The sequence below is a fragment of the Nelumbo nucifera genome, chromosome 1, assembly GCF_055504915.1.
Source record: "Nelumbo nucifera cultivar China Antique chromosome 1, China Antique-T2T, whole genome shotgun sequence".
In the NCBI taxonomy this organism is placed as follows: domain Eukaryota; kingdom Viridiplantae; phylum Streptophyta; class Magnoliopsida; order Proteales; family Nelumbonaceae; genus Nelumbo; species Nelumbo nucifera.
In genome coordinates this window covers 66,746,381-66,768,653 of record NC_142649.1, presented here as the reverse complement: position 1 = coordinate 66,768,653, position 22,273 = coordinate 66,746,381, and the positions used below count along the sequence as shown (strand labels likewise).

The 22,273-nt window shown below is 40.9% G+C and overlaps 1 protein-coding gene across 2 annotated transcripts in view; it reads right to left on the bottom strand.

Annotated features, from left to right (window-relative positions):
* Positions 1 to 4,213: 4,213 nt before the first annotated feature.
* EDM2 (ENHANCED DOWNY MILDEW 2) overlaps positions 4,214 to 22,273 on the bottom strand; it is a 50,931-nt gene continuing 32,871 nt past the window's right edge. For both annotated transcript variants that reach the window (XM_010254345.3, XM_010254346.3), the window contains exons 12-19: positions 22,155 to 22,256; positions 20,921 to 21,013; positions 19,968 to 20,009; positions 14,949 to 15,059; positions 6,377 to 6,448; positions 6,126 to 6,244; positions 5,998 to 6,061; positions 4,214 to 5,891 (exon numbers count right to left, since the gene is read on the bottom strand). In XM_010254345.3, the coding sequence (XP_010252647.1) occupies positions 4,533 to 5,891; positions 5,998 to 6,061; positions 6,126 to 6,244; positions 6,377 to 6,448; positions 14,949 to 15,059; positions 19,968 to 20,009; positions 20,921 to 21,013; positions 22,155 to 22,256 (1,962 nt within the window). In that variant the 3' untranslated portion in view covers positions 4,214 to 4,532. The remainder of the gene's footprint in view (positions 5,892 to 5,997; positions 6,062 to 6,125; positions 6,245 to 6,376; positions 6,449 to 14,948; positions 15,060 to 19,967; positions 20,010 to 20,920; positions 21,014 to 22,154; positions 22,257 to 22,273) is intronic.

Genomic DNA, 22,273 nt, shown 5'->3' with positions numbered 1-22,273 from the left:
TCGGTCCACGGTGCGAAAGCCCTGCTTCCCCTTGCGCCTTCCCTTGCTTGCAGACCCGATTACGGAAACTGAATGGGTGATTTGTCCAAGAAACCACCCGAACTCTCCCTTGGGGTGATTTGTCCAAGAGACCACCCAAACTCTCCTCACTCTTTTCTTGGTTGGAAAACTGAATGCTTTATTTCAATTCGTGGCTCCTTAAATAGGAGCTTACAGAAGGAAATTCCTAATTAAACTCAAACTCCTAATTACCTATTCCTAATGGTAACTCACTCTTACTTAAGATAAGGATAAAGATAAGATTAGATAAGGATAAGGGATAAGGGATAAGATAAGGATAAGGTAAGCTGGCGGCGATTTGGCTTGATGTGTCCAGATAAGGGTGGGCCCACCCCCATGAGCTGTCGTGTGGGCCCCGCTCTATTGCTGCTGCCGGGTGCGTGCGCGCGGCTCATGGTGCCACTGCCGCGCGGTGCGTGCGCGCCGTGCTGCTGCCGCGCAGTGCGTGCGCACGCCTCAGGGTGCCTCTGCCGTGCACACGCCTCATGGTGCTGCTACCGTGCTGCTGCCTGGCGGTGCGTGCTGCGCCATGGTGCCGCTGCCGTGCGGTGCCGTGTGTGTACGCGGTGCGTGCTGGCGTGCAGTGCGTGCGGTGCGCGCTGCTGCCTGGCGGTGCATGCTGCGCGCCATGGTGCTGCTGCCGTGCGGTGCCGGGCGTGTGCATGGTGCGTGCTGCCGTGCGGTGCGTGCGGTGTGCGCTGCTACCTGGCGATGCGTGCTGCGCGCTATCGGCGGTGCATGCTGCAGTGCTGCCAGGCGGTGCCCACTGTTGTGCGGCCTGTTGTGTGGGCTGCTGCCTATGACTGCGCCGCGGTGCCTTGCCGGATGGTGTGACCATAACATTACACCCCTCCCGGACTACGAGCTTGTCCTCAAGCTCGTGTTCTGGATACATGGCTTGGGATTCTGCGAATGGATCCAACAACTGCACACAATTTCTCAGTCCAGCAACAGTTTGAACAACAGGGACTGCCCCGTCTCTCCGTGCGTCACGCTGGATTATTTGGTGCCGATCCCAGTCACCTTCTTTTGTTTCCCGCTCCCAGGCATAACCATGGCTTATAGTGACTACACACTCTGCTGCACTCAGGCTAGCCGCAAGGACATTGAAGTGTTCCCTACCTCCTGGGTCATATAGTTTGAAGTAGTTTTGTGGAAGATCCACATAATAGAAATCACGTACTGGACCACGACCCCGTTGTGCTCTATTGTGGATCATAAGAATGCTGTACCGGGTATGCTTACAGTAGAGGACCTCCAGAGCTGCTTACCGAAGAGGACCCTGCGTTTTAAAATATCCTCTCGGCCTTTCCCATATATTCTTTCCTCAATATTACAAAACATAGGACTGTCCATGAACACAAAATCTATGTCATCAATATAAGCTTGGAAGAAAATTACCTCTATATCCTGCCCCTCCACCTTACATCTCTTGCGCACTCCTGTTTCTTGGATTTCTGTATAGTTACCATACGGTGGTGCCGCAACCATAACTTTATGTCCACGCTGAGCCAAGGCCTTCGGTAAAGCCCCAGCAACATTGCCAAGCCCACCTGCCTTCGTCAAAGGAGCGCATTCAGCAGGTTCTACTATAATGTTCGTGTCATCGTCCCTGGCCAAAAGAGGAGACTTTACAGTTTCATCCTCCGTGCGCTGATCCTTGGAATTAACTACGGCTGTAGGGGCAGCGATCTGTTGTTCGCTGCATGCCTCTGCCCAGTCCGGACGGCGTCTGTTTGTGTTGGCGATTCCCTCCGGACTCATTCCTTTATTGGAGAGGAATGCTTCCAGCAGGCGTCGCATCTCACGGACGTCTTCCCTGACTTCACGAACCTCCATGCTGGTTTCTGCAAGTTGGTGTTCCAGTTCGTTGACCTTGGAAGACAGCTGCTCCATATCGCCCGTGACGTTTGGCTCTGATACCAATTTGTTACGGTCCCGCACGTAGGATCCCGTCACGGGTCGGTCCACGGTGCGAAAGCCCTGCTTCCCCTTGCGCCTTCCCTTGCTTGCAGACCCGATTATGGAAACTGAATGGGTGATTTGTCCAAGAAACCACCCGAACTCTCCCTTGGGGTGATTTGTCCAAGAGACCACCCAAACTCTCCTCACTCTTTTCTTGGCTAGAAAATTGAATGCTTTATTTCAATTCGTGGCTCCTTAAATAGGAGCTTACAGAAGGAAATTCCTAATTAAACTCAAACTCCAATTTGAACTCAAACTCCAATTTGAACTCAAACTCCTAATTACCTATTCCTAATGGTAACTCACTCTTACTTAAGATAAGGATAAAGATAAGATTATATAAGGATAAGGGATAAGGGATAAGATAAGGATAAGGTAAGCTGGCGGCGAGTTGGCTTGATGTGTCCAGATAAGGGTGGGCCCACCCCCATGAGCTGTCGTGTGGGCCCCGCTCTACTGCTGCTGCCGGGTGCGTGCGCGCGGCTCATGGTGCCACTGCCGCGCGGTGCGTGCGCGCCGTGCTGCTGCCGCTGCCGTGCACACGCCTCATGGTGCTGCTACCGTGCTGCTGCCTGGCGGTGCGTGCTGCGCCATGGTGCCGCTGCCGTGCGGTGCCGTGTGTGTGCGCGGTGCGTGCTGGCGTGCAGTGCGTGCGGTGCGTGCTGCGCGCCATGGTGCTGCTGCCGTGCGGTGCCGGGCGTGTGCATGGTGCGTGCTGCCGTGCGATGCGTGCGGTGTGCGCTGCTGCCTGGCGATGCGTACTGCGCGCTATCGGCGGTGCATGCTGCAGTGCTGCCAGGCGGTGCCCACTGTTGTGCGGCCTGTTGTGTGGGCTGCTGCCTATGACTGCGCCGCGGTGCCTTGCCGGATGGTGTGACCATAACAGACAGTGTTCATTATCCTCTAGCTTGAACTAAGTTGTAGCAATGCAACAAGTTCGGGCTCCTCCGCCCAAACCCCATATACTACCATGTGGCATTCCCTGGAATTTGTTTCGCGAACTCCAGCGGAATACGTCCGAAGAGACTATTGTATGAGAAATTCAGCGTATGCTGCTTCTATCAAAATCTAGTGGCAACAACCCGCTAATCAAATTGGAAGACAGATCTAAGACTTGAATGGTTTTGAAACCACTAGAAACATCACCCTGTATTAGGGATTCAAGTAATGTATGTTGTTTCCACCAAAATCGGGCGGCAACAACCCGTTAATCAAATTGGAAGACAGATCTAAGACTTGATTTTCTTTTATGGCAAGACTTGAATGGTTTTGAATTCCCGGAGAGGTTGAGGAATTCAAGACTGTAACGTGCTGGAGATCAGAGTTTAAATATTTGAGTTTCATTTAATTTGTTGTGATACAAAGCCAATGAATTTATATTTTATAATCAGCCTGATATCGGAGGTGGGGGCATTTTTATCCTTTTTCATAATTATTACATCCGCTAACACTTTTAGACCAATTTGACACTTTCTAAAACAGCGACTCAGTGACACATTTAAAAGTTTGAATACTAATTTGACACCACCAAAGTTCAAGGTACTAAAATGAAAATTCCAGCCGTTGCCAAGTTTGCATAATGTGCCCCCTACTGCATCTACTCTCTATGCATGCGAGTTGTTTGAAAGAGAAACATCCTTGAAGCCCAAACCTCCGAGTCCTCCGCCATTTGGATGGATTGGCAACTTTTGAGGTAAAAAATATTAGATTTATCATCTCTTATCCACCAGAATTCTATTGTTAAAGCATTTAATTGTTTTTTTTTTCGGCACAGATGACACAAACATATTTATCCTTGCCATTCATCATAGGGACGCCCCTGAGCTAATAAGCTAGTCGTCCTAATACGCCGCGGATGGGTATCAGAAGTAAGCTAATTCCCCGACCTTTTGAGCAAACCAACCACATCCACAAAATTGAGATTGAGACAGGATATCTTTTATGCCATCTATCTCTGCAACAATACTAGCTCCACTATAATTATACCATAATTCATAAGCAAACAATAGATCATTTATCTTGCAAAATGGGTCAAACTTGAACTCCTTCAAACTCCTGTCCTGTCGCCTGTGTGCACAGCACAATGTAAAATAAGGCAAAAATTGGAACCCTGGCTGATAGAGGAGACCACATTGGGGGTGTAATAGGGGAGGTAATTGAACCATTAATCAACATGGAAACGGAAGAATAAGAAATGTAACTTTCGATAATATCACAAAACATGTTAGATAGATGGATACATATGCTCGGTAGATGTTCAGGAGTAATGTTCCCTTGCCTAAATCCCCATAAATAACACATCACGCCTATATCATGCAAAATGGCTGTTGATAACAGGCCTAAAAATGATGGTTGCTGTGAAGTAACTAGCATACGGCATACCTCCTTGACGATGGTAATTATGAAAATGGCAAGGCTGAAATGATGGCATACATTTTCTTTCCAATTTCAACAAACTCTTACCTACATTGCGAGTTGTATCAATCATTGATTTCGCAAAAAAGCTTTCACTCGTTGAGCCAACCAGATGAATTGTGATGAGAGAAAGGGTGCTGTGGACCAGGAGCAAAGCCTAATGAGTCAGCACGGAAACTGGGCCTGGATCCCGGCAGATCATATACACCACTTCTACCCACCAGAGGAATCTCAGGCCCAAAATTACCAATTCTTGTATGATTCAACTCATCAAGGCGGGGCATATACCGCTGTGTTGCTGGCAGGTTCATTCTTTGGTAGGACGACTCACCCGATGCACCCATGATGCCATATGGAGCTGAAGAAAGTGAACCTATTCCACCTAGCATAGAATCTTGACCACCCAGATAGCTGCTTCTGTGAGACAAACTATCAAAATCTTGTCGCCCATAATGGAGCTGCATCCTGACATCTTCTCTCCTGTACTTCTCTTCCAACTCATCGAAGTAAGGTTTATGACTTAAAGCCTCCATGTTATCCTGAATGCGCCCAGGAAATTGTTCACCCAAACCCCTGACCTCTTGACCAAGATTAGATCCAGCCATCCAATTATGGTTTCCACCTACAAATGGGTCACCTCTGTTTGAACTGTACCTTCTTTCTATTTCCTCAATATCTACATCAGGAATACTAGTTGGAGTTCCCCTGTATCCTACACCAAACTCTGGAGTGGATACAGGAAGGGTAGTTTGGAAGTGCCTGGAGCCTTCTTCATTGGCTACCCTCTCTGGAGAAATCTCAAGGGTTTCAGAGGGCTGACCTTCCTCCGAGTTTCTAGGATCTGTTCTCTTACCCTGAGGACTACCCATCTCAGATGTTTCCTTGTATGCCTTGCTTGTATGAGGCCTACCTTCATCATACTTCCTCTCAGGTGATGTATCAATCTTAACCTTTGATTTCTTACCAAGATCCCGCCTCTCCTTTGGACTCTCTCGGGACCGTTTCTTCCTACGCCCATGATGCTTGCGGCTTTCTGTCTCAGAATCGTCGCACAAATCTTGGTTGGCTCCAATGTTACATTCAACAGGGGAGCTTCCCCTCATCTCTTGAGGAATAACTGTTCTAGTTTCTTCATCCTCCGTTTCAGCATTTTGTTCAGCAACATCATTTATTTCTCTAGAGATACCATTAACTTCATTATTTGTCTTTGAAATATCATTGTAGTAGTCGTGATTCTTCTCCTTTGGATGCTCTGAAACCTGTGATTCATCATGGTTCTCATCCATATGTAATTCTCTCTGTTTTGTGGATGTGTGACCATGCTTTTCGGCAATGTTCATGTGCTTGGATGTCCAATCAGGGCGGCTCCAAAGATAAAGAACTGGAGTTGTAGTGTTCCATTGATCTATTTGCTTGTAATTCACATCGATAGATCCAGGTAGGTAGAAAGACTGGAAGGGAAGAAATTGATAATGTGAAGCAACAAAAACAGATCCACCTTGTAGTGGATTAAAATCAACTAGAATCAAGTATACATGCTTGGCTCCTTAAATATACCTTGCCAGAAAGTTTCTCAACATCCTCCCAAATCAAATCATATGGTGTCCTCTTTTTGCCCGGCCTGGAAAAATCAAATAATTGAGAAGGGAACATATGATGCATGGAGGAAAAAAGCCATTTTCTACCTTTCTGTTTCTGGTGGAACAATAAGAACGAGAAGCTTTGGTTTGAACTCAAGAGCCTTATCAATGAACTTGTTTGCAAGTGCTGCTTTAACTCCAAACGGGGGATTGAGCCCCATGATCTACTCAAAAGAAAAAATAAAAGAATAGTCACATATGGGTAAAACTTGGAAAACATCCAAATCTGTTTACAGATTCAGAAGATATTAGTTCATATCAGCATTTGATAAGGAAAAGAAAAGGCCTTTTCTTACCAACTGAGACCCTGTGGGCAATTCACTTGGCCGGACAGTCATCCAATCTCTCCTCTCAAAATTGAAATCGTTCTGTAAAAGGATCCATTAATACCCTAATACAATGTGCCCCAATAGAATTTGAATGTTCCCCCCAAAATAAAAACACATCAAGTACTGAAATTCGCATCCACCTACTAGTCATGTTTGTTTTTAAATAAAGGTCCACATTATAAAAATGCAAACTACTGTGGAAAATATAGAATTATCTACAGTCTTGCTGATATGAACTAACTGCCTATATCCATACTGGCATTTCTTTCTGGGAATGCAAAGAAAACACAAACTAATGACAAATCAAATAAGTATTATTGGTTTATACTTTATACTTTATAAGCCTAGGATGCAGCATCATGACTATAACTAGGAACAACAAGGGTCAAATAAGACGGGTCCACAATATAGAAATGCAAAGAAACTACAATGATTTTCTCAAGAACTGGTGGCTGAAGGGATTGTTTTTTGAAGCCATGGCTGAAGGGATTGGGTCAAGAAGGTTCTATCATCATTGATAAAAAATAAAGAAGGTTCTATCGTCTAGAAGACAGTTGCTCATGGGCTGAAATCGATTCTAGAGGGAAGAATTTTGTCTTGGGTTGGGGTTCATGGGCTGTTCAAAGACAAGTCTTATGATACTCCTTTGACAATGATGCTCTTTTTGACAATGATACTAACATTGCACAGATAGTTGGTGTACATGGGTCTTGTATCTCGGTTTTATTTAACGGATATACTTTACCTTTTTCCAAAAAAAATATTTAAATTGCCTTCTAAACATTGAAGGTATCACATTAGAATCAGTGACTGTGTTAAACCTACCTGCAATCATTATGCTAAAAAATGTAGAGCAGAAACAGAATGTCCCTGGTCCAGCACCAGCTTCAGCCCAACCAGCTCAATACCAGCCCAGAGTGACCACAGTCCAGAAATCACCCAACTATATATATATATATATATATCAGAAACTGGAAGCCAACCCCAACGGTGTTACCCTATAAGAAGTTAATATGGAATGAAATGCAAGCCCGTCGCAAAAAGGGACTATGCTATAATTGTGACGAAAAATTTTCTGTGGGATATCAATGCAAGACCCAACAAACTTGCCTACAGAAAGTTGATGATCCCATTGAAGAGGTCCCCAGTGAAGAACTCAAGTCACTTCAGCTGTAGAAGGTGATTCTGCCCCAACAGAGTACCATGAAATTTCATTGTGGGCCTTGACAGGGGGTGAACGCACACCATATCATGCGGGTAATTCCTTCACAAGACAGTGGCAGCTCACTTAATTTTATCACCAAGGTGCCTGCCAAGCAATTGGGCTTAGCCAAGCAGCCCATCAATTCATTCACAGTACATGTCGCTAATGGGCACCTCATAACTTGTGAAGGAATATGCAAGTCTATGGAGTTGAAGCTTCAGTGCCACCTCTTCTGTGTTGATTCACCCCCCCCCCCACCCCGGACTTCTCAGGTGCATACATAGTGTGTTGGAGATCCAGTGGCTCAGCTTGGGCTGGTTACTTGTGACTCGGCCCCATTTAACCATCAACTTCATGAGGGGGGCAAACAATGTCCTTGTAAAAAGCTGTCAACACATGGATACCTACTTGCTCATGTACCTGGATTCACTACCCTCCACTCCCACTTTGTCGGCCCATGCCATTGTAAGTAAACCGACTGGGGGTACAGCCCAATTACAGCAAGTTTTGCAACTATACCAGAACGCATTTCTTGAGCCCAATACCCTACCATCTGCGAGGGCCCACGACCACCAAATTACCATCCAACTAGGAGCCCCACCAGCTAACTTGAGACCACATATGTACCCCCAATATTAGCATGTGGAGACTGAAAAGAGGCACGTTGCTTAAAAAGGGACTGATTCAGCCCGTTAACAGTCCATATTCTTCACCAGTGTCATTGATCAAGCTCATCAAAGAAAAAGAGTTCATGGAGGTTTTGTGTGGATAACCACTCATTGAACCACATCACAATGAAGGAACATTTCCCAATTCCTCTGATTGACGAACTATTTGATGAGTTGGGCTAGGCCCAAGTTCACAGATGAGATAGATGTCTCAGGAAACGGTGTGGGAGCTGTTCTTATGCAAACATGGGCAACCTATTGCTTTCAGCAAGGGTTTAAGTCCACAGGCCCAGTTGAAGACCACATATGAGAAGCAACTTATTGTCATCACACTAGCAGTCCAGAAACAGAGACCCTATCTTCTTGGGAGCGCGTTCATTGTAAGAGCAAACCATCTCAGCATCAAATATCTACTAGACCAACTATTTTAAGCCCAAAGCAGAAGAGTTGGTTTACAAGTTATTGGGCTTCTAATGCAGTAGCAGATGCCTTGTCAAGGGCAGAAGAATTTCAGATGATGGTTATCTCAACACTTTATTTTCCTCTATGTCCAGCTACGGGTTGGGGCCAAAGAGGATCCAGAACTGAACCAACTCTATGACCATTGGCTTCAAGACCCATCCCAGGCACCTGGCTACACAGTGCAAGGCTCTGTTCTGTTTTACCAACAAATCTGCCTACCATCTAGAGCTACTCAAGCTCTTCCATGATTCAGCTCAAGCAAGGCATTCAGGGGTACTTTGCACAAACAAGAGGCTAGTAAGTTGGTTCTATTGGAAGGGGATGAGAAGAATGGTGCACAATTATGTTGCTCGCCAGTTGCTGTACCACCTGTCAACAACAGAAGTATAGTACCCAGTTTCCAGCAGGGTTGTTGTAGCCACTTGTTGTAGTAGACCGGCAAAGCAAATATGACCATTTTAAAGTCTTGCCACACCCCTACACTGCAGCCACCATAGCCAGAGCTTACATCCAGGAGATTGCCAAACTCCATGGTACACCAATTCTTTACTTACAACTAGAGATCCCTTGTTTATGGGTAACTTCTGGGAATGAATACTTCAAGGCTCAAGTGGTGCAACTGTTGCATTCCACAAGCTACCATCCTCCAACAAATGGTTAATCTGAAGTCATTAATAGGTGCCTGGAGACCTACTATTGGTGTTTAATTGGGGAGAGGCCAAAACAGCGGACACTGTGGTTGCCTTAGGCAATGTATTGGCACAATACAACATACCATGTATCAATTGGAACATCACCCCTCATGGCCTTGTATGGGAGGGAACCATCACCTCTCTTGCCTCATGAGAGAGGATCTTCGGCTACTGCTGAAGTAGACAACCAATTGTCATCTCCAGATGATATCCTTAAGTCCCTGAAGTTGCACTTAAAGCAGCCTCAGCAACAGATGATAAAAAGCACAGGCAGCTGGAACTCACAGTAGGAGATCATGTTTATTTGAAGCTTCAGCCTTACCGCCAATCTTCCTTGGCTCGACGGGACTGGCAAAAATTGGCTCCAAGATATTTTGGGTCATCCCAAATAGTAGAAACTAGAAAGGGTGGGAGAGCCTATGTACCAACTGCAGCTGCCAGCAGAGTCTAAACTCCATCTGGGTATCCAGTGCAAACCGACCATGGAACCACTTGAGGAACAGCTCCCCCCAGCTGCACAGGTGGACACTGTACCTGAACCTGAACCATCAGGGTTTGTCTTTGGAGTAATCGGTGAAAACCAGATTCAAGATCAGGGAGTTTCTTCCCCCCTTTCTCTCAATCCAGTTCTTCGTCCCCACTTTACTGTCAAAACTCATTTGGTATTGATCCTTGTAGTAACCTTCAGCCTTTGGATTTTGCAGTTCCAGCTGTTGAAACTTCACCGGTGGCGGATAATGACCCATGTGCGATAGTAAAAGAAGGTGGGGGAGGAGGAAGACAACGAGGAGAAATTGATTTATGTGATGGAGTTGGAGAAGGATGCTGGGGGAAATGAAGTTGTTGTAGGTACTCATGAGAAGGAAAAGGAAGTCTGCTGGTTAAATGAGGGAGAAAATGGTTGTAGAGAGACCCCCAAAGTAAAAGGAGAGGAACAAAAAAATAGCCAAAAGGAAGTTCGCCAAAGGGAAGGTCTATCTTGGAAAGGAGGCAGAAGATGTAAAAAAAACAAAGAGGAGAATGAATGAGGTGGAAAGGCTAGCTTGTGGTGTTTCCTATGAGAAATCTGTAAACAGGAAAAGGGAGAAGAAAAGAGAAGGGTAGGAATTGGAAATGAGTTTGGGTCGAAAAAAAAAAGAGTGGAATGAAGGTGCTTTGTTGTAATGTAAGAGGTTTAGGAAGTGCAAAGAAAAGGAGAATCATCAGGAATGTGATAAGAAATGAGAGACTGGTTATAGTCATGATACAGGAGACAAAGCTTTCGAATTTGGACAGAAGGTGGATAAGAAGCATCTGAAGACCGGTCTAAGTTGGTCCTTTGCCCCGTCGTGGGGTGCCTCGGGTGGGATCCTTACAATGTGGAAGAATGAGGAACTTGACTATCAGGAGGAATTGATAGGACAATACTCAATATCAATAAAAGCAAAGAGGATGAGTGATGAAAGGAAGTGGGTGTTGACTAATGTGTATGGGCCGAATTCATATAGAGAGAGGAACACATTCTGGGAAGAGCTAGCTACAATCAGGGGCATTTGGGAGGGCCCGTGGTGTTTGGGTGGGGATTTCAATGTAATAAGATATACAAATGAGACAAATAACCCCAACCAGCCCTTAACAACTAGTATGAAACACTTCAATTCCTTGATTGAGTCCCTAGAACTAAAAGAACTTACCTTGTTACAAGCCTCTTTCACTTGGTCAAATCTCTAAGAAAATCAAGTGTGCTCAAAACTGGACAGATTCCTTTTCTCCATTGATTAGGAAGAGTTGTAGGGAACATCGACACTGAAAGCCCTACCTAAAGTGACATCTGATCATTGCCCCTTAAGCCTCTACCAAGAAAATCTTATTGGAGGCCCCACACCTTTTAGATTTGAAAACATGTGGCTAGAAGTTTCAAATTTTTTGCAAAAGGTAAAAGAATGGTGGTTAGAAGGTGGGATAAGGGCTAGAGATAAAGCTGTGAGGTTCTCCAAGAAACTGAAAAGATTGAAGGAAAAGGTCAAGGAGTGGAATAAAGAGGAATTTGGAAAACTTGAGGCCATAAAGGATGAATTAGCCAGGAAAATAGAGGAAGTGGACCAAAAGGAGGCTCGGAAAGAGATCCTAAGAAAAGAAGAGATTAAAAATCTAGATGTAAATGGCTTCTGAAGGGGGATGGAAATACCAGATTTTTCCACTCCCTAACAAACGGGAGAAGACGAAAAAACCAAATTTCTAGTATAGAGGTGGAGGGAAGAGTAGTAACTGCAAAAGAGGAAATTGAAAGATGCTCCGTGGATCATTTCAAGTCAATCCTAGCATCCTCTGATAAAAACATTGCAGAATTGGGAAATTTACAATGGGACAGAGCAGTGATTTAAAAAGCACGTCTAGGCGCATTTCAGGGTATGCGCCTCACCTAGGTCCTAGGCACAGAGGCAAGGCGCATTTCAGGGTACGCGCCTCGCCTAGGTCCTAAGCACAGCCCTTTCAAAAGGTGCACGCCTGGTGCGCCTAGGCGTGTGCCTTTTGAAATTTTGACGCTTTTTTGCTTTTTTTGAACATAGCATCTAGGCCGGGGGCTCCGCTCCAAGAACACCAAATTTGGTAATGTTGCTCATTCATTCATCCTAATAAAATGTCTTTTTAAAAAGCAATTAACACTATAAAATCATTATTTCTTGTGTGAAAACTAAGAATTTAAGACCTAACGTGGACTTGTTTGGGCTTGCCTCAAGGGGCATGGCACAATGGCGGCTCATAGAATTAGGAATGTAATATGTTTTACATTTACATTAGTTACTTGAAGTAATGCAATTGAGTGCAAAAAGAGATTAGAGGTTTTACATGCTTGAAAATGTTTTATAATGTTTGATTTTATTTTTAAATTCTCATTTGAATATGCTTTACATCTTATGTTTATGTATTTTAATTTTAGATAATAGGTTTTTAAAACATTTATTTTAAAATTTATATTTATATTTATATTTTTTATTAATATTATGTTTATTTTTTTGAATTTTTTAGCTTTTTCTATTTTCTGACATTTTTTTTATTTTTTAGCATTTTTTTGTATTTTTTGCGCCTTGCCTTGCACCTCAGGTGCAAATTGACCCCTGTGCCTTTTTTGCACCTTGCGCTTTTAAAACACTAGGACAGAGTGCCAAAATCTGAAATTAACCTCCTAGAAAGAGCTTTCACTATTGAGGAGATACATGAAGCAATATTCTTGATGGATAGATCTAAAGCTCCAGGGTCAGATTGATTTTCAATGGCTTTCTATCAAGATTGTTGGGAAATTTTGAAAGATGAATTAATGGATGTATTTGTGGAGTTCTATGAAGAAGGGAAATTATCGCCTAGAGCGAATGCAACCTTTATTGCTTTAGTGCCAAAAAAGGAGGCCAAAACCCCTAAGGATTACAGACCGATAAGTCTAGTGGGTAGCTTGTATAAAATCATTGTTAAAGTCCAGGCTGGTAGGTTGAAAACTGTATTACCCTATGTTATCTCTCAGAACCAAGGAGATTTTGTAGAAGGGAGACAAATTGTGGATCAAATCTTAGTGGCAAATGAGTGTTTGGCAGCTAAGAGAAAACAAGGTGGCAAAGGTTTGATTTGTAAATTTGACCTAGAAAAAGCTTATGATATGGTGGATTGGTCCTTCCTATTGAATTTAATGGAAAAGATGGGGCTATGGAGGATGTAGATTAAAGAATGTATTAGCTCAACACATTTTTCTATTCTAATGAATGGGGTGGTAGCAAAGGATTTCTTCCAGGCTAAAAGAGGACTAAGTAGGGTGATCCCTTATCCCCATTCTTATTCACCTTTGTGGCTGAGGTTTTGAGTAGACAAATCACCAAAGCTGATCAAGAAAACCAGTTTAAAGGTTGGAAGATGGGTAGATCAGAAGTGGTGAGGTCTCATTTGCAATTTGCTGATGACATAATCATTTCCTGTGAAAGTTGTGATGAATCCGGTTTAAGGAATCTGAAAAGATTGGTGGATGAATTTCAACAGGCCTCCAAACTGAAAGTCAATTGGGGAAAAAGATGTGTAGCTGGAATCAACATTGAAGGGGGGAGGGCATCCAAGCCATGGCAAATCTGCTAGGTTGTGAAGTGAAAAATTGGCCTCTGGAATACTCAGGTATGCCCTTGGGTGGGAATCCGAAAGCTGAAAGCTTATGGAAACCGGTGGTAGAGAGGCTCATAAAGAAGTTGGCAATGTGGAAGAGAAATTATATATCCATGGGGGGAAGAATCACCTTGATAAAATCAACCCTAGCAAACCTACCCACTTATTTCCTCTCCACCTTTGTGATCCCGATGAAAATAGCTAGGAAGTTGGAGAAGATTATGAGGACTTTTTGTGGGAACTAGGTGATGAAAAGAAAGATCATTTAGTGAAGTGGGAGCAAGTTTGTTACCCTAAGGAGCAGGGTGGATTAGGTATAGGGAACCTATTAAAGAAAAACAAGGCCCTTCTAGGTAAATGGCTGTGAAGATTCCCTTGTGAAGGAGAAAGGTTGTGGTACAGGGTAATTAAAAGCTTACATGGCAAAGCAGATAATGGCTGGGATGCAAAACCAGCCCCCCAATGCAGCTCCATTTTCTCCCTGGAAGGCAATCTTTGAGGTATATCCAACCTTTCTTCAATTTATCAGGTTTGATGTTGGTTGTGGCAACAAAGTTTTATTCTGGGAAGACCTTTGGGTTGGGGATGTGCCTCTTATGATCAAAATTCCCAGACCTCTACTCCTTATCAAACCATAAAAACAACCATGTTGTTAGGTTTGGTGTGCTTTCAGATTCAGGGATCTCTTGGGATTTTTGTTTCAGAAGAGGGTTGAGGGAAAATGAGTGTGAGTCTCTGGTGCTTTTGATTTCAACACTTGAGAGGGTCTACTTGGACCATTCTATAGCTGATTGTAGAGTTTGGTCCCCAACTTCTGATGGTTTATTTTCCTATGCATCTTTATTTGGTTTGCTCACTCACATTGATCATATGGAGGTAAACTTCCCAGTGAGAGAAATCAGGTCTAAACCGATTCCTCCAAAAGTACAAGCTTTCTGTTGGGAAATGTTCCTAGGGAAGGTAAACACTTGTGATGTGCTACAGAAAAGGCTCCCAAATTCCTTCGGGATTGAAAACAACAGTTCGAAGTTATTGCATTATTAAGATGTTTTTGCCATATTTCATGAAGTTATTGCATTTCATTGCTATTATTAGGATGAAATTAAATTGGACTGCATACCAAAGAAGAAACAGTACAAAATTAAAAGCCGGAAACAGATTTAGCTAATTCATCCACAGTTAGGTTCAGAAACATCAATTCGGTAGCCCATAAATGCATGCCAACAAACATAACTACACAACAAAATGTATAAATGAAAAGTGAAAATATCCAGAAGTCAGGCAATCTATTCCTGAGTAGAAATTAAGAAATGAGAAGAGAAACGGAAAAAATAGATGTGATTGATGCTTCCTAAGCTAACAATCCGTAGTTCCAAGAGTAGGAATATAACCTTCGGTTGAATAACATCAAAGTTTTTAAACGAGCATCTCTTTCCAGTTCCTTCAAGCTTTTCTTTCATTAAGCAGCTGAAATCATTAGCTCCACAGCAGAAATCCACAATCTGTCAAAAGGAACAAGTAGCACTGAGGGAGTCCAAAACAGGCAAAATAATGATACATGAAACATTGTTTGCATAATGTTCAGCTAACCTTGAGCTAAACCTAAATCAATTTAAAATCGACCAAACATTGAACCAGTGGTTAACAGTTAGGCAAATGAAACTGTGGACATCCAAATATAAAAAGAACAGACCAAGATATGAAAAGAAAAAACAAAGTAGTAAAACAAATAAAAATAACAACAACAACAACAACATTCAGCAGTAGCTAGACTGAACTCACTCTTTTTACATTTTTTTCCAAAAAATAATGTGCTCTGTGTTTACCCCTCTCTAGCTAGTGAGTCAATCAATTCATACCAATCTCTGAATCCAGCTGAAACTAGGGTTAAGATTTCTTAAGAGCTGCCTGATTTCCCTCACCATTTGTCTAAACAACTCAGTGTTTTAAAAGCGCAAGGCGCAAGGGCCAATTTGCGCCTGAGGCGCATGCCTTTTTGAAGCAAGGCGCAAAATTACAAAAAAAAAAAAAGCTAAAAATTAAAAAACAAATGTCAGAAAATTCAAATAATGCCAAAAAATTCAAAAAAATGCAGTAGAAAAAAAAATATTAATAAGAAATATAAAGTTAAAATTTAAAATTAATGTTTTAAAAAACCTATTATCTAAAACCAAAATACATAAACATAACATGTAAAGCATATTCAAATGAAAAATTAAAAATAAAATAAAAAATATAAAACATTTTCAAGCATGTAAAGCCCACACTCTTTTTTATCCTCAATTGCATTACTTCAAGTAGCTAATATGATGTAAAACATATTACATTCCTAATTCTACAAGTTGCCTTTGAGCCACGCCCCTCGAGGCAAGCCCAAACAAGTCCATGTTAGGGTTTTAATTCTCACACAAAAAATAATTATTTTATAATTTTATTTGCCTTTTAAGAAGATATTTTGCCCAAACAAGTCCATGTGAGAATTAAGAATTTAAGACCCTAACATGGACTTCTTTGGGCTTGCCTCAAGGGGCGTGGTTGGGGGTCCAAGGGTGGAGCCCCTGGCCCAGCCGATAGGTTCAAAAAAAGAACAAAAGCATAAAACTTTCAAAAGGCGCACACCTGGGCTAAGGCACAAGGCGCATCAAGCACACCAAGCATGCGCCTTTTGAAATTGTTGCTCCTAGGACCTCAACAAGGCGTCTACCCTAAAATGTGCCTCACCTAGACGCGCTTGAGGCACAAGTGCACCTTTTAAATCACTAAAACAACTAGGGGCCTAGCCTATTGGTTTGCAACCATCTTATGTCTAGGGATGGCCATTTTAAAATTATTTTACACAAAATACTATTAATTAAAAATTTTGGGGATTAAAGTCCTGATCAAAGATGGAGGAAAACTTTTACCCCCGATGGGGATCGGGGTTGGGGATGGGGAATATGATCCCCACCCCAAACCGCCCTATTTCCATTCCTACTTATGACAATCCTTGAAAAACCTTCTACAAGGAGATTTTTAATGTTGAGTGGCCTGTTGTGTCCCCAACCTCGTTTTAAAAGCACAAGGGGCTTTTCATGCCCAAGGTGCAAGGCAAGGAATGGCACTTTTTTCAAGCAATGCACACAATTTTTTAAAATTTCAAAAAACACAACAATATAAAACAATTGCAAAGTGAATGTAAAATTCAAATTTATAAAAATAAATTTTATTGGCTCAAATTAAGATAAATAAACATAACATATGAAACATATTCAAAGTGAATGTAAAATTCAAATCAAACATGGCATATAAAACATATTCAAACATGTGAAACCTTCAATGTCTTAAAATGTGTTCCTAATTACTTTAAAGAGCTAATGTATTCCTAATTATACAAGGCACCTTTGTACCAAGCCCCTTGAGGCAACCCCAAACAAGTCGTTATTAGGATCTTAAATTTTTTACCTGTACATAAAATATTTGTTTTGTGATTGTAATTATAGTTCCCTCTCTTTTGAAAAATTTATTGTATTAAATGCCTTGAAATGTGCCTCACCCCTGGCAACTAGGCATGTTTTTTAGATCACCGCTCAAACCTAACAATAAAGCTTCGTCTCCTCTCACTAAGTTCACTTGGTATATTCCACATTTTAAAATATTGCCCTTTATCCAACAAACTTCTACTGAAAGAAATTCATTATACCCTTGTCTATAAATAAAGACCCTCAAATTTGATATTTTTTTCTCAACCACAGATACATTGGTGAAACGCAGAATCATCCAGTTGTATTCGACAAAAATCATCAGGATTAGTAACCCCTTTTTTCTGGAATTAAGGAAATGAATATTGCATACATGTCTTTTCTTATTCTATCCTTCAGTGAGATTCTTTGAAAACATCATCAGCTACCATTTTTCATAAGACTATAGTCGGATTGCATTCTGATCAGATCCAGCCACATCTGGCCCAATCTGATTATTTAAAACGTAAATCCCAATCCTATTCAAGGGGTTTCAAAATGGTTTCAGATCCAATCGGATATCAGATCTTTGTCATATTCAATTCAAGTCAAATTCTTTATTTTTAAAACATAGAAACATGAAAATAACTTAATAATTTTGTTAAATATAAACAGTAAGATAAAAATCTGACATCCCAGAGGTTGAGATGACCAGGTTATAAGAATACATCAATGAGTGCTCCCATTCCCACAAAAAAAATGTTCCACTTACCACCTTTTGTTTGGCCAAACCATTAGATGACTCGTGCACCCAATGCATGCTAACCACCCTGTCTCTTTTATGCTCTCCTGTTACTTCTACGGGTGAGCATTCGGTTTATTCGGTTAAAAACCGAACCGAATAAACCAAAATAACCAAAACCAAATTTGTTGTCAGTTTTCGATTTTTTTGGTTAAAACCGAATTTTAATAATATATACTCTATTATATAATATTATAACATATAATATATATTATGAAACCAAATTAGCCAAAAACCGAATTAACCAAACCGATTTAACAAAAAATTGAAAAACCGAACCAAAAAACCAAAACCAAAATTTTCGAATCGGTTTTAACCGAATAGTGCTCACCCCTAGTTTCTTCATTAGGTTCTTAGACATCCAAGGACACCTATCTTCATCCTGAACCCATCCCACCACCATTTTGGAATCCCCCCCAACTAACATATTTGTATAATTCTTGCTTTTTGCCACCCGTAAACCATGCACTGCTAGCATTTCAGCCCTTACTAAATTGCCATGGCCTGATGGTCCTTAAGAGATTGTTAGGATGTCACCATGGTTGTTGCTGAATACACCTCCAATTCCAGGTGGACCCATATTACTCCTGAACTACGTTTAATATAGCGAGTTGGAGGGGATTCCTATTGAGAATTGGCCAAAAAAAATAAATTTTTATAGATATAAATACTGAATTATTAATTATAAACTTTATATAGTTATATATTACCATATATACATGTATAAATATATTTTTTTATGAATGATACATATAATTACAATAAGTATATTATAAAACTTAATCAGAGTGGATGTGATCAACCAATCTGATTATTAAATGATGCAAATTTCAAAACCTGAATCCAATCCAATTATGTAAATGGACTGTCCAATCTGAAAATTTGGAATAGGATGTCAGATTCAGACTTTTGTCAACCCTTATTATGTAGTCTGAACATCTTTGACAAACAGTCATAAAGAAACCTTAGGGTCCTAGGATGGCCAATCTAATCTCACCTCTTCCAAAGGCCTCTCCAGCCACTTTTTATCAATAACCGAAGCCTCCCCAGCCACATTCCCAACTCAGAAGTTGCTCTATACCAAACAATTTGCTCCAAGGAGGATATGGGAAAAACAGGTGTAGAAAGTATAGGCTGAAACCCATACATAATCACCTCAATCTCATCATGGTAACAGGTTTAAACCAGTGTTTTAAAACGTGGAGGCGTGACGCGGGGCGTTCCACTATCTAGAGGCATGAGGCGTAGTTCAGAACACAAGGCGTAAGCCTCCAGAACACATGGAGGCATAAGCCTCCTTAAGAAGAGGAGGGTTAGGATGAGGATGAAGAGAAAGGGGGTATCTCATTTTTTTTCTTTATTTTTAATAAAAATCTTTTATATAAGAAGAACAAAGATGCATAACATTAGTTGAAAGGGGGGGCAGGGGGAAAACCACTTTCTTTCCCCTTATCTTTTCTTCCCTTTTCTTTCCTTTCCTTTTCTTTTCTCTTCTTCTTCTCTTTCTTTTTATTTCCCTTCTCTTTCCTTTCCTTTCCTTTTCTTTTCTCTTCTTCTCTTTCTTTTTATTTCCCTTCCTTTTCCTTTCCTTTTTTTTTGATGAATTTTCTTTTCTTTTCCTATCCTTTCCTTTCCTTTTTTTTCTTTTTTTGTCTTTTTATATCAGATGTGCATGAGGCATACGCCTCTAGCATGCCTCAAGTAAAAAGCGCAAGAGGCGTATGCCTCAGAGGTGTCAGCACCTCTGGCATACACCTCAGGGCGTTTTGGGAGCGCCTTGCCTGGAGGTGTGCCTCCAGGCGTACGCCTCCCACGCCTTTTAAAACACTGGTTTAAACAAAATCTTGTTTCCAAGTTATTTTCTTTTCTCTTATTATTTCCAAAAATTAAAAACAAAAAGCCTTGCTCTGCTTTTACTAACATGACCATACCTACATCATTCATTCATATACATAAATCAGTAACTGATAGAATCTAATGAATCATAGAAATATATAGCACAAAGTCAGAATTAAAGTGATCTTAATATATAAGAGGCACAAGTTATTAAAAAAGATTCTAATCTTAAGTTCCAACATTTCAAGTCATTAGGAAGAATATTACCTACATGATTTTAACCTTACTGCACACCTAGCATTACTCTAAAAACTGATTGTTGTACAAGTTCTTACCATGTCACCATTTTGAACATACCAGTGGAGCTTGTCGACAATCTGCACATTATTGGCTCATCATTAATTACCCAAAACATGAAACAATTGCTTGCCAGTTTTATCAAAGCAAAAGGTTACAAAAAGCATACCAACTGGAGAAATGAAGAACAAGTTTGAAGTTTTTTTTTCCAATTTTAATGATCATACAGAAAATCATCTGCCCATAAGGAGGCTTTAAGAAACGAACAAAAAACCTAGACCAAGAAGAACCCAAAGGCAACACCCTAGAGTTGGCCAAATCATTAATGGGAAATTCAAAAGCAACCTAATAGAGTGTGTACAATCTGAACATGAAAACACCCTCTCTTAGAATAATGATGAACCATAGTAATCACAAGCACCATTGCCCCAAGAAATGCTGCTAGTTCCAGTGTGAAAGGTTCAAGTCTGAGACAGTTATGTTATGTCAAGTTGTCAACCTTTGACATAAGCAAGGTCTAGAACACAACACATATATCATACTATAAAAAAACATCTCATGCACAAGTGTCAGGCGCAATACCTAACTAATACAACACCAAATACTGCATGGACACTTCTAAGTATACACTAGTACACTACAATATTTAACGCATTAAAGAGATTTTGAAACCCCTGTTTAAAACATGATATGAGCATATAAAGTGGGATTTACCGCATCCTAAACCCTGATTGTAGGAAATGGAAAGGTATTTCCACATCTGTGTTCTTGTGAGCATCCAAATTTGGGCATTATAAGTTTAAATAGGCTTTGTACATCTAAAATATGTCTCAGTCTAGTAAAGGTTTAAAACAAGATACCTTGACAAAAATTGAAGATACAAGGAAATAACAAAGTACAATATTATGTCAGTAGGTCTTAATCATATTGACTTGCTCTGAGAGAAGATAAAAAATCACTCGTATGAACCATGTAAATGCAACCCACATACCTCTTTAAGCTTGTCCACCTTTGTAAAATGGCGACCAAAGGATGTATAACGCATACCATAAAGAAAAGGTGCAAGGTAAACTCTGAGTTTGTTCTACAGCAGGATAAAAGCAATTAGTATACATTCACTATACAGAATAAGAATATCATCATTTATTTCTAGTTTGATCTGTGGTTTCAGCTTCAAGAAAACAAAATTTTAGTATTTTCAACTTCCTCTTCCAAAAAATGGAACAGATATCAAAATAGCCAAAATGCTAATATTGAAGGAACATTTTACCCTTCGTAAGAGTTTCATAAGCTGTAACAGTGTAGAACAATATGACAAAATAAATTAAAAAGAATACACATAATTGAAACAGAGTCTAAGTTAAAGATAGCAACCATACACGAGAACAAGAAAATATTATCAAATAAGCAACCAATCATGCAATTTGCTTATGAAAATGAAGGCTATTGATGCATATTTAGAATAAACTATTTATTTTATTTCTTACAAGTTATTAGTCAACTTAACAAAAGGTGTAAAATGTGTTTTTTTACATCTGACAGTGATGCATATTTAGACCAGACATTGTAATCATGTGCATATCAGCTGGTTAGCGGTTAGTATACAGCGCTCATATCAGAATATAGAATGACTTAAATCTCCCACAATGAAAAGGAAAAACGGGAAAAGAACACTAATGTAGCGCATTAAAGAACAATATAAAGGTCTCCTGCTGGTTGCAGCGGGGACTTGGGATCGAATCCCGCCTGCACCTGGGTTGGAGGATGGGCTACTCCCCCCCCCCCTCCCCCGGTTGTGTAGCCCTTCAAAAGATATAAAAAAAAAGAACAATATACAATCACTGTGGAAAAGAGAATATATGAAAGGAATATAGGCTCTATATCTTTGCTGGGCTTCTATCCCACCAGCAGTGCTTTGGGCTGTGTGGTCAGAAAGAAAAAGAAGGATGTTTGAAAACAAATCCACTTCTGAAGCCACGGTCATCAATTCAGCCATAGATGCCATTAGGAGCTGGTTGTCGATACATGCTGGATTCAAATATTTTACATCTGATTATACTTTTATTAGAGTGGCCATATTTTGAGGTCCTTTTACAGGACCAGTTATTAATACAATCATACTTTACCTTCTTTCAAATAAATATAGGCTCTATATCTTACCAAAAATAGGTAGAAACAATAGTAATGATACAAGTAAAATTAGTTAACATGAAAATGGAAATCACCTTCCACTTGATTATCTGAACTAAGATTTCTGGTTCACAAACATCTTTTACATCCTCCAAGCTGCATCCTTCCTCTAGCTTCTGCAAAGCTGTTCGAACAGCCTACATATATAAGAAGC